This window comes from Suricata suricatta, chromosome 3, assembly GCF_006229205.1.
Source record: "Suricata suricatta isolate VVHF042 chromosome 3, meerkat_22Aug2017_6uvM2_HiC, whole genome shotgun sequence".
Classification (NCBI taxonomy): Eukaryota; Metazoa; Chordata; class Mammalia; order Carnivora; family Herpestidae; genus Suricata; species Suricata suricatta.
In genome coordinates, this window is record NC_043702.1 from 132522030 (window position 1) to 132535006 (window position 12977).

At 42.8% G+C, this 12977-nt stretch overlaps 1 protein-coding gene across 1 annotated transcript in view; it reads left to right on the forward strand.

The window, feature by feature from the left end:
* The first annotated feature begins 9948 nt into the window (after window positions 1–9948).
* Window positions 9949–12977, forward strand: part of NMNAT2 (nicotinamide nucleotide adenylyltransferase 2) — a 147236-nt gene continuing 144207 nt past the window's right edge. Inside the window, exon 1 of the mRNA XM_029935229.1 lies at window positions 9949–10174. Within this exon, the coding sequence (XP_029791089.1) occupies window positions 10090–10174 (85 nt within the window). The 5' untranslated portion in view covers window positions 9949–10089. The remainder of the gene's footprint in view (window positions 10175–12977) is intronic.

Genomic DNA, 12977 nt, shown 5'->3' on the forward strand with positions numbered 1-12977 from the left:
TGGAGATTCTGATCTAGACACTTACTGGCTACAACCCTGAGGAAGTCACTTAAACTTCCTGAACCTTGCTTTCTTTCCTTCCTCATATGAAAAATGCAGAAGAGGGCCTGCAAACGCTTAGCTCACAGAATCATTCCTTGTAAGGGTCCAGTAGAATAACATATATGAGAGCACTGTGTGTGCTAAATGGCTCCACACGTGTAAGCAATTAGTGGATCAAGTTCTTAATAATAATAAACATATTAATCACAACTGTGCTCAGTTAGTCCCTTATAGAACCCTGCGATCCTCTGTGCATCTTTCTCTTTTCCCAGTCATTATCCATCATTCTGCTTGATTCATCCTTCCCACATTCTCCCTTCCCCTGCTCATGAAATACACATGCACAAAACCTATAATTCTTTCACCCATTTTTCCAACTCCTGTCAATCAGTTTCTTTTTCATTGCATATTTACATTTCCCAAATAACCGCATTTACATATAATTTTCTCTTGCCCGCACAAAAACAGGGTACAGCTAGATACAGCATTTAAGGGGGTGTGTCAGATTCCAATTTAGGAAACAGAAACAATTGTAGGTATTTAAGCAGAAGGGGATTAAAAACAAGGAATTAAGGGCTTATGAAATCCTCTAGAAGAGTTAAACAAATGGAAGTTAGGCCCCCACTGGGAAATAGATTCTAAGGGCACATCACGACAGCTGTAGTCCCGAGTTCAGCTGCCAAACCACCTCTCCATGCCCGTGCCTTCAGTGACTAAGATCTGGGGATTACCAGAATATGGGTTCTGGCTTCTTAGCAGCAAGAGCAACAGCAAGATGGCCATAGCCTCACTTCTGCCTTCCAAACCTCATACAAAGGCATTGCCCCAGTAGGATGTAATTAGTGTCTAGAAAACCACTTGCAAAGGAGTCTGAGAAAGGTCATTTCTGTCTTCCTAGGGCCAAAGAGTTCGGGAGTGTACCTTTAGGGCTTTGGGCACGGATGTCTACTTCCATCTGATGATAATCTGCTCAAAGGAGTGACTTTCCTCCTTAAAGAGTACACGACACTCTGATGGCCTAAAAGAGCCTGTGGAGAAAGGGAAAGAAAAAGTGCACAGATCACGTATGCAGGCATTAGCAGTACCTGTTGGGATTTATGTGGGCCAGTCTTTTTCTCAGTTTAAGACATGTAACTCAGCGCTGTCTCTCGCTGTCTCTCAAAAATAAATAAAAAACATAAAAAAAAAAAAAGACATGTAACCCAGAACAGGAATAAAAAATCTCAGCCTACCCACCGCGAGAAATTGGAGTTCTGAATATTAACAAGGCATGTTCCCAGCTTCAATCAGATTGTTGATGTCTACATGACATATTTTCTTCTTATACCAACATTGGGGGCATAATTTTGCCACACTGGTCTACCATGCTCCAGAACAATCCTGCCCAGCCAAGTAGTTTGGATAGAGTCACTTCCTTCCTGTTTTCCTTCCCTTTCAAGCCCAGGATGGGTAAATGACCCAGGTTTGGCCAATTAGAATACTTCTCTTTTTAATCACAGTGATTGATTAGGGATGGGCGCAAGATGAGTGCAGGATAATGAGAGTTTTCCTTAAGACTTTACTGGCATTCCTGGGAAGAATGTGCCCTCTTTCGATGAGGTTATGATCTGTAAGACAATGTCATTTGATGGAGCGCCTGCGTGGCTCAATTGTCAAGTGTCCAACTCTTGGTTTGGGCTCAGGTCATGATCTTACAGTTTCGTGAGTTTGAGCCCTACATTGGGAGAGAGATTCTCTTTTCCTCACTCTCTGGCCCTCCCTCCCTCCCTCTGTCTCTGTCTCTCCAGAAATAAATAAATAAACTTTAAAAAAAAAGACGATGTCCTTTGAGGCTGCCAGCAGCTACCTTGCTTTGATGGGAAGAGCACCCATCTGAAAATAAAGCAATCACAAAAGAAAGTAAATTGAGAGATGTTAAGAGAAAGAAATGGAGGGGTGCCTGGGTGGCTCAGTTGGTTAAGCCTCCGACTGGCTCAGGTCAGATCTCACATTCGTGAGTTCAAGCCCTGCATCAGGCTCTGTGCTGACAGCTAGCTCAGAGCCTGGAGCCTGCTTCAGATTCTGTGTCTCCTTCTCTCTCTGCCCCTCCCCCTCTCATGCTCTGTCTCTCTCTGTATTAAAAATAAAAAAAAAAACATTAAAAAAATTTTTTTTAAAAAGAGAAAGAAATGGGGTCTTGAGGATGGTATTTGAACTCTTGGATACAGCTTTGCCTAAAGCTAGATCTACCCTTTAGGCTTTTGTTATACCTATGATATATTATGATGTTTTAGTATCTTTAAAAAAAAAACCAAAAACACAACTCCTTTCTTTCTGGGGAGAGACTGCCCATCCCAGAGCTAGCCAATTCTTAGAGATAAAAAAGGGCCCAACAAAGAGTATACCTTTGATATGCAAACTCCAAAACCAGACCTTCTCTATCAGGCCCACTAACAGCCAGGAGGCAAGATTCTGTCTTTATCCCCTGCTGCCAAGTACCAGGCAACTACCTACAATCCCTACAGCCCAAAGCCTCCCAAATTATTCAAATTAGCTTGTCCTGAATGCTGTCCCTGCCCTGCTTTGCCTTTTCTATGGATATAAAGGTTCATGGCCTAAGCTCTCTCCTCATTCCTATTTTCCACCTCCTGACTGTTGTAGTGTTTTTCCCTGTGGCCCTTGCTTGACAAGTCTCTGTCTCTTGTCTCTAGAACCTGTGAGGATATTAAACTTTTGTTTTCCTGGGCTTCTCCTGTGTCTCCTCTTATTTTTTTTTTAACAATTTTTAAAATATTTATTTAATTTTGAGAGAGAGAGAGAGAAAGATAGAGTGCAAGTGGGGAGAGGGGCAGAGAGAGAAGGAGACACAGAATCCGAAGCAGAATCCAGGCTCCAAGCTATCAGCGCAGAGCCTGACTCAGGGCTCAAACCCAGGAACGGTGAGATCATGACCTGAGCTGAAGTCTGACGCTCAACCAACTGAACCACCCAGGTGCCCCCTGTGTCTCCTTTTATACCCTACCTGGCTGACCATCTCATAAACCACTACAAAACAACTCCATACTTACACGGATCAATAAAATCTCTCTTTGGTGTAAGCTAGTTTGAATAGGATTTCTGAAATAGTCCTGAGAAAAACAAGCAACCTGTAAAATCTAAAAATGTACCGGACCAACCGTGAGCCTCCTCAACTCCACCAACAGAACGAATACAGGTGGTGAAGATTCAAACAGGTCCAAGTGGTACAAATTTTTCTTATGTCTCTATTTCTCCTGAAATCAGTTTAATTAGTACTGGCAAGTGGAGAGAGTAGCTCAGCAGTGCCACAGTTGTTTTCTAGATCTCATTGGTTTTGGGAATTATGGGATTGTAATTCTAGGTTAGATCTGACTTAACCAAATTGTGAGGTAGTGATATCATGGGAAAGCATATTTTGTCATTTAAGTTGCCTATCTTTTATTTAGCACACCTGCAAGCCATTTGGGTGGCATAAAGGAGAGAGGTCCAGATATTCTCAGATGTCATTTCAGGGAATACTTAGACTTCTTAATTATACTTCTTTCTGAGTCTGCTAGAACTGATTTTTCTATCTCCTATTTCTGCTCTTGGGAAAACTTTATGAGAAGTGTGAGATCTTCCGTCTCAGGATGAAAATAATGATTTATACCCTCCTTCCCCACCCCCATCTGAAAGAAGCCATGGTGAATAAATTAGCAGATATCTGAGCTAGCTGAGGAAATTTATTGTTAATGGTATATAATGTTTATGGTTATAAAAACCTGTGTATTTTTCCCCTTTCACCTGCAGTGCCAGCAGTATTGCCACGTTTGTAATTGATAACCAGGCTTTAAGTTTGGAAAACATTTTTCATTTGTGAAATACGATTTGAATAATTAGAGAAATTATAGGTCTGCATGAGATTTTGGGGATTTAGAGCCAGAGGAAGGAGAATTTTATCTGGGGGCATTTTTCACTTCACAGATGTAAAAACATTTGCTTTTAGCTGTATCCCCGAAGACGTTTATCTTGAAGAAAAGTGGAGAAAACAAAGGAGGAAGAATTATACAAAGGTAGAGGAATGTAGAGACTCCCAAAGAGTCATGGTTCTCTCAGAATAATATTTTTACAGGGAAAACATAAAATAAATGTTCACTCTCTGACTTTATGTCAAGAACTAAAGAAGCCACATCTAGGGGCGCCTGGGTGGCTCAATAGGTTGAGTGTCCAACTCTTGATTTCAGCTCAGGGCATGATCTCGAGGTTTCATGGGTTCAAGGCCTGCGTCGGGCTCTGTGCTGACAACATGGAGCCTGCTTGCGACTCCCCCTCTCTCCCTGAACTTCCTCTCCTCACACTCTCTCTGTCTTTCTCAAAAATAAATAATAAATTAAAAACTTAAAAAAAAACAAAGCCACATCGATGTGTGTAAAGGATGTAAAGGATGACCCCTGATACTACCTTGGAACCAGCTTCATAAACATGGAACAGTTTCCTCCTGATCTGTGATGTAAATGGATGATTAATCTGGACTAGGTGAATAGGGAGAAAAGGGAGCATGCATACCCACTTTGCTAAACTTTACACGTGTACATTTCAAATCAGAGCCAATAGACACTTATGCCTACCCATGAGAAGAGATATTCACAGCAAGGAAAGTTCTGAGCTGTCTTGATCCATTTGGAAACTGAACTGGCTACAGCAGATTGCAAGATTTAGGCTGTGGGAGAATGACTCTGCTTCCTTTTCAGCCTAAAACGATTACCCCGCCATTGGAAAGCTGAAATATTGGACCAAATTATATGACCTAAGTTAAAATAAGCACTCCTGAGAATAGATCACTATATATATTAAGGTACATGTATTATGTAAGAGTTGACATTCCCCTTTCTATATCTTATGAACCAGACTTGGAATCTTCCCTGAAAATAAATTCGTCATTAGTATGTTTTTGGCTATTTGTTTTTGTTGGTTAATATATACACTACTGGCACATTTCCAAAGCCATTACCTTCTATGAGCAGAACCTCCAGAAACCTCCTCGACAAAGCCATCTATAGAAACAATAAACACTGAAAAGCAATAGGTGTTTTGTATGGAGCAACTATAGTATGACCTAAAGACGACAGTATGCTCAAGTCACACACGGTGTTATTTGATCCATATAGCACCCCTGTAATGCGCACATGGCACATTTTATAGTAACTCCAGTTGACAAAATAAAGTCAGCAATAAATTACTTGCCCAAAGCCAAACAATTAACAAGTGGCAGAACCAGGATTTGCTCTCCATGTTTTTATTTATTTTTTATTTTTAAATATTTATTAATTTATTTATTTCTAGGTAGACTCCATGCCTAACCTGGGGCTTGAACTCATGACTCTGAGATCAAGGGTCTCATGCTGTACTGACGGAGCCAGCCTGGGGCCCCTACCCATGTTTTTAGATTCCAGTTTCAGAGCCCTGTTTGGGGATACAGAAATTAGATATAAGCATAAGGAAAATGACAAGAGACAATTAGAATCACAACCAATTAATCTAATCAATAGAATTTAAGCTATTTTTTAAGACATAACCTATAAGATTGAAAACATTTATTGCATTGTATAACACACTCGTGTTTCATCGTTACTCTCTGGGCACTGGGCTAGTAAAAAGACTTTTTATCTTAATTTGCCAGTAAATATTTACTGGCCACTCTTCTGTGTGGTGATTTAGAGTTGGATATGTTTTCATTCTTTTTACTAAAAGTAACCTGTAGGGGCACCTGGGTGGTTCAGTCAGTTAAACATCTGACTCGGTTTGGTTTTAGTTTGGTTTGGTCCTGCTCTCACAATTTATGAGTTCAGTCCCCACATTGGGCTCCATGCTGACACTGCAGAGCCTGCCTGGGATTCTCTCGTCTCCTCTCTCTGAGCCCCTCCTCTGCTCATGCTGTCTTTTTCGAAAATAAATAAATAAACTTTAAGAAAAAGAAAGCATGAAACAAAAAAAATAAAATTAATAAAATTATTTTGTAGCATTGAGTGTCTGGTCATTTCAGCAAGCTAACACTAAATTTCATTTCCTACTTCTTAATTTCTCCTGGAAAAAGAAGGGAAAACCTAAAGACTTGGTAGAGTACTTCTCAATCCTTTTTTCAAATTTCTAAGAAGTCCCATTCTCTCATTTATAAAATAGGTACCACTTATTGACCGTATACTATATGCTATATATTCTGCATCCATTACTAGGAATCCTCAGATCTCAGTGGCTTGGTATCATTATCCTTATTTTTAGGAATGTGGTTAGTATAGTGTAGCAGTGACACACGATGGGATGGTAGCCTTGGATCAAGAATAGGACCTTCAATCAAAAACTACTTGAGTTGAGAGGTGGCTGGGTGGCTCAGTCAGTTAAACATCTGTCTTCAACTTAGGTCTGATCTCACCGTTTGTGAGTTCAAGCCCTGCTTCAGATTCTATGTCTTCCTCTCTCTCTGACCCTCCCCCACTCACACTCTGTGTGTGTGTCTCTCTCTCAAAAATAAACATTTCAAAATTTTTTAAAAAAACTACTAGAGTTGAAATCTGGCTCCATACATACTTGTTGTCTGAACCTGGATGAGTTTTATTTCATTTCTCTGTATTTCTTTATGCTCATCTTTAAAATGGGATAAATTACATGAACTTATTAGCATTATAGAAACTCACAGTCAGAGTTACTTTGAGTGTTAAATGAATTAACATCTGTAACCAGCTTATGGTTCCTGGGCTTCTTAGCAATACTTACTGGATGTTAGCTACTATTATTAATATAGTGTGCCCCAGGACTTAAGCTGAGGGACACTTTTCTTATATAGATATGTTATTCCCTAGATGATCTCATTTAATCCTATGGTTTTAAATATAAAACTATACTGTTGGCTCCAGAATTTATATCTCCTGCCAAGTTGATACTTTTCAAGTGTAAGTTAGCTCATGTCACTTCTCCACTCAAAACTGTCCAGTGACTTCCTATCTCTGAAAAAGTCAAAGCCCTAACCATGGCTATGAGGCCCTATCTATATGTCTGTTCTACTTTTCTGATCTGTCTCCTACCACTTTTCACTTTTTTTCTTTTCTCCAGCAACCTAGGCATGCTTGTTGAGACTCCTGACCATTCCTGCTCCTTCAGGCTCTTTGCATTTACTGTTCTGTCAGGTATATTCTTCCCCAAATGATATATTCCTTCATTTGCTTCACATCCCTGCTCAAATACCATCTTAACAGAGATGCTATCCCTGACCACCTAGAAAGGAGAATTTCCCTTTCCTTTTCTTCTTACCCTGCTTTATTTTTCATTGTGGTATCTATTACCATTATATTTATTCATTTTTTTATGGTGTGTTTTCCCCTCTAGAATGTGAACTCTATTAAATAGGGATTTTGTTTTGTTCACAGTCCCTAAAGCAAGTGCCTGGCACAGGGCAGACACTCCATAAATATTTATTGCTTAACTATAATTATGCTAATTGCCCAGCTAGTGTCAGAGTTTCATACCCAAGTCAGCTTCCTTTCAATATCTCTTGCTCCTCCTACCTGACTAATCTGCATCCCAGGCCAGTGAAGATACTAACCCCACCATAAATGTACATCAATTCACAGGACTTTTGTATCTGAACTAGAAATTTTGTGCACATTAGGGTTGATTTGCAATTCAGCATAATTTAGCAAATATTTACTGCACAAATATTTACATGATCTTGGCTATGAAGCAACAATCAATCTACTAATACAGGGTAGCAATTTATTCAAGAATCTCAAAGCCTAGTGGGAAGGTAAATACTGGTACTTGTGGATCTCTCAGAATTATTATGTACACCTAAAATTAATACAATATAGTATGTCAGTTAAACCTCAACTTTTTAAAAGGCCATTAAAAAGTAAGAATTATTAGGTTTATATCACATTAGAACACTTAGTTATCCCTCAAACTTTCTTTCCCCACTTTCTCAGTCTCAGCCCACTCTTTTGCTTAACCCAAATTTCTAGACATTTTCTCAGATTTCTCTTTCCCTCATCCCACACATCCAATCCATATGCAAAGATCATAAACTTTATCTATGAAACTTGTCCCAAGACCACCTGCTTCTCATCAACTCCATTTTTATAAATCCTAGTCCAAGGACAACTCTACTTAGTCTAGGCCACCAGCAGAGTTTCCTAAATGCTTGCCTTACCTTCCCACTTTTCACCTGTCAGCCAGAGAGATTTCATAAAAATGTAAATTACTCATCACTCCTCTGCTTAAAATTTCAATGGTTTCCTTTTGTCATTCCTGTTATTCCACTTAGAAAAGCATCCCAACCCTATCCTAGCCCCCAAGCCCCACTGAATTCTGTCCTGATCAATAGTCCAATCTTGTCTCCTAGCATTTTCCCCTTATCCATGAACTCTAGTCATACTGGCCTTCCTTCACATCTATGAGCACAAACAAACAAACAAAACCCTTCCTAGTCCCAAAGTATATGTATTAGCAGGTACTTGTCATTTAGGCTGGAGTTTAAATTTCACCTCACTAGGGAGGCCTTTCCTGACTCCTGGATTTGCAGTGGTCCCCTCTCTTCCATTCACCTTTTGTCCTGTCAGAGAGTGAATGGCATTCACTTATTGTGCATTGCACAATTGCCATTTAATATCTTTCTCCTGGGGAGCCTGGGGAGCTCAGTCGATTCGCCATCTGACTTCAGCACAGGTCATGACCTTGCCTTTCAGAGTTTGAGCCCTGCGTCAGGCTCTGTGCTGACAGCTCAGAACCTGGAGCCAGTTTCAGATTCTGTGTGTTTGTGTGTGTGTGTGTGTGTGTGTGTGTGTGTGCATGCGCGCCCCTCCCCCACTCATGCTGTCTGTCTCTTTCTCTCAAAAATAAATAAACATAAAAAAAAACCTTCCTCCTCTGTTTATTGTCTATCTCCCTCCAGTAGAATGAAGAGGACAACTTTGCTTTATCAGAAGGTTTTATGACAGCACCCCCCACATACATAGAGAGCACTCAAGAAACACTTGTTGGATGGGTAAATCTTTGTCTCAACTTTGGTAGTTTATGTAAGATAACAGCAGTTTCCTAATACAGTTTTATTTTTTTTTTAATGTTTTTTATTTATTTTTGAGAGACAGAGAGAGAGAGAGCACGAGCAGAGGAGGGTCAGAGAGAGAGATACTGAATCTGAAGCAGGCTTCAGGCTCTGAGCTAGCTGTCAGCACAGAGCCCAATGCTGGGCTCGAACCCACGAACCTTGAGATCATGACCTGAGCCAAAGCCGGACGCTTAACTGACTGAGCCACTCAGGTGCCCCCCAATACAGTTTTAGTAACTCTGCCCCATCCATGTTTTCAACATTGCTTCCACTCCTCCCCCCATCTCCCCACCCCAATTCCATTATTCCAGGGGAAGGATTCAGATTTCCCCTATTTTCTAGCAACCTCTAGGTCAAGATCTGGACTCAGTTCAACAGTTCAAAATCCTCAGATAAGAGGGAAAAGACAGAAATCAGTACTCCTAACATGAACAATTGTCATTTCTCACTTAAATTTTTGAGGAAGGGAAAAAAAACCAATTCTTACGATCAAACATTTTTGGAGTTGGATATGTTAGAGAAAGTAGATGTGGACAGAAAAATGTTAGCGTGTGGGAGGAAAAGTCAGAAGGAGGTAAGAGAAAGAGCTCACACCATGCTGTGAGTATTCATGGTTCTGGGCTTGGGTACCACGTCTTACCCACAGAACCACTATAGGGAAGAGCGTGATGGAGAGAGGTGGGTGGGGGCGAGGAAAGGGAGGGGCGGGAGACCACGACCAGAGACGTGGAAAAAGGATAAAACAAAAAGAAAAGAGAAGGACGGAGCAGAGTAATACAAAAGCAGCTTCGGATCTGGCCGGAGCTGCAAGCGTTAAGGGGAGGCGGGGAGTGACGCGGTTTGCGTCTGGAGCGGCTCCTTGGAGTCCACAGCATCCACCGCCGGAGCCTCGCCTTCCTTTCTCCCTCTGCAGACATATCGAGACACAAAAAAAGAGGCGACCCCTGGACCAGTGCGAGGGACCCACCCGCAAGATGACCGAGACCACTAAGACCCACGTTATCTTGCTTGCCTGCGGCAGCTTCAATCCCATCACCAAAGGGCACATTCAGATGTTCGGTGAGTCCTCCCGCCCACCCCCGGAGGCTGCTTCCGCCTCTCTCCTTCCCCGGCACCTGTGTTTTCCAGCGCGGCTGAACCGTGAGGCGTGTGCCCCTCTGGAGGGATGCGCCGGCTGAACCCTCTGGTGGGAGGGCAGCCCCCCTATTCCAGGCTCCTGGGAAGGGACGTAGACTGCGCTTCCCAGGCGTCACTTGCTCTGGCCAGACCCGGCACGCTGGGGGCCAAAGGGGTGGGGGAGGGGAGGGGCCGGAGGTGACTGGGTTTGGAGCCGATGGGAGGTCGAGGTTCCAGAACTGGGGTGCGGTGGTCTGGTAGTTTGGCCACTTGGCTGCTGAGGATCGGGGTGGGGGCAGAGGTTGGGACGCGGAGAAGGAAGGAGGGGGTTGGAGATAACGTGCCGTTTGTTTAGGATGGGTGGAAAGCTCGCAGGAGTTAAATGATGTATATGCCTTGGAGACACAAACACACACTCATCACACCGTTAGCAAGGCTGGGGCTTTAAGGAGATTAATTTAGGGGTTGGCTAATGGTTCAGGGCGGCCCAGGGGCGAATGTTTGAGGGTTGTGGACCGTATATTGCCCGCGCTAGGTGGATGGCTGACTGAAGGGGGCGGGGGAGGGGGCTCGCCAGCAGGGGCTTGGCTGCCGGGACCCACAGCCGAGGAAGGGGAGGGGGCGGGGCGGCCGCTGCGGGCAGTCCTTTCCGAGCCAGCCGGTGTGGATGGATCCGGGCCCAAGTTGGATGAGGCTCTGCCCAGGGTGGCGATGGCACCCGGAAGGCTTGCGGCGTGCGAGTGTGTGTATGAGTGTGTGTGTGCGCGCGCGAGTTGGGGCGGGGGGGGGGGGGCGCATCATTGTGCGTTTGTTTCTTGGAGGCTTTGGGGCGTGGAGAGAAAGGGAGCGAGCAGGAGCTCCTGACTGCTGCTTTGGGATTCAGCAGGGTCAAGGGAAATGTGATCGGTGCCTGATGGAGATCTCGGGCCACCGGTGGACGCGGCTTCGCTGCTGCTCCGGTAGGACCCAACGGTGCGGGGGCGTGCGCTTTCAGACCCTGAGGGAGGGACGCGGAGGTCACTTTAAAAGCAGGCATAGAGTCGAGGTTAGAAGTTGGAGGTGCTTTTTTTCTGACACTGAAGTAAATAAGAAGCGGAGAGAGAGTGGGCTGGAGATGGATGAGACGGGTGGGAGGCCCGGAGCCAGCCGGCCAACAAGGCGCTATCCAGAGGCGGCGGTGCTGAAGCGCAAGGAGAGCGGGACTGGCTTGGGGCACATGTGTTTACGCGAGCCGGAGGATTGCGTGAGCCCTAGTAGGGCTGTTTAATGAAAGCCACATCATATCGACAAAGAGTGGGCGAAGTGGCTTTGATTAAAAATACCCTTCTCTTAAACCTAAAAGGTGCGTTGAACTGGGCCCAATTATTAAAAACTACTTTGAGCCGAGGGGAGACCAGGTATGCACATTGATAGGATCCAAAGAGGGAGACGGAAAGATAGCCATCCCTTCCTCAACATCCCTTCAGCTTTTCAAAGTGTTTTATTAGGAGATAATGCTAAGTTATCTGTTAAATAAAGACTTTTGTTTAAGCATCATAATAGACTAGAGTATCTCCTTATTCTTCTAAGGGAATATGAGCCCTGGGAACACTGTAGTTTAACTGGTGCCTTTATCCCTATCCTGCCTTTCTTCTCTGTCCATATTTCCTCTAGCCATTTTATGCCACTGTACTTTGTTCCTCTCAGTTGTCCATGCAGGGTTGTTGGGCTTTCCTCTAGAACTCCTTGGCTCTAGAAATCTTTAGTGAGCCAGCCAGTACTCTTGCCTTTTTTCCTGGGGTTAAAGTACTTCATTCCACTTGCTTTGAATTGCAGGAGGTATAGACTTAACTTGAGAAACTAGGATTCGGTCTTGCAGCTGAAAAGAGTTTGGTGACAGTGATAAAGGCTTTTGTTAAGTCGACGGTGACCTGCCAATTCTCCATGAGTTTAGAGGATAGAATATGTGGAAATAGGCATGGATTACAGCAAAGAGGTTTAGACATAGAATAGGTGAAAAAAGATTTCCTGACAGTCATAACTATTTGCTTGATATTGGAACTGAGGGATAAGAGAAAGAATATCTGTCAACAAAGCCTGATGAGTGTCCATTAGTTATGCATAATCTGGAGAGCAACATGGAAAGAGGATATGGTATGCTCACTGTGGCTATAAGGAGATTATAACCTAATGAAGGATTTAGCACATATACATATGAAAAGGAAACAAGAACAAGAACACAAAATACATATTAAACTATTTTGTGTAGAATCTCTTATGGGAGTCTTCAATCTCATGAAAAATTTTGTGATTTCTTTCTGTATATATATATCACTTATTCCTAATAACAAACTTACTAGAAAGACATCATGATCTCCATTTTACAAATAAGAAACTGATGGTCAGAGAGGAAGTGACTTTTTTAAGTGGCTTAAGTGATATGGAGAGTGGGTGGCAGAGTTGAGACTTGAACCTTACATTCTTGATTCCTCTTGCAGAGACCTTGCTGTATCAAATGCAGGAGCCATGCTTACTAATCTGACTGCATAACTCCATGAACTCTATTTCCTTCAAACATATACTAACAGAGATTAGAATTAAATTGGACATCAACTAAATGACATTCCTAAATATGCATTTTGAGAGCTTTTCACCATCTCTAAAGAAACCAGTTATCCATGAACTATTTCTCCTTTCAAATGGCTTTAAAATCTTCTCCACACAGTACAGAGATAATTAATGCAATAAAATTGTCAAACTTTCTTTA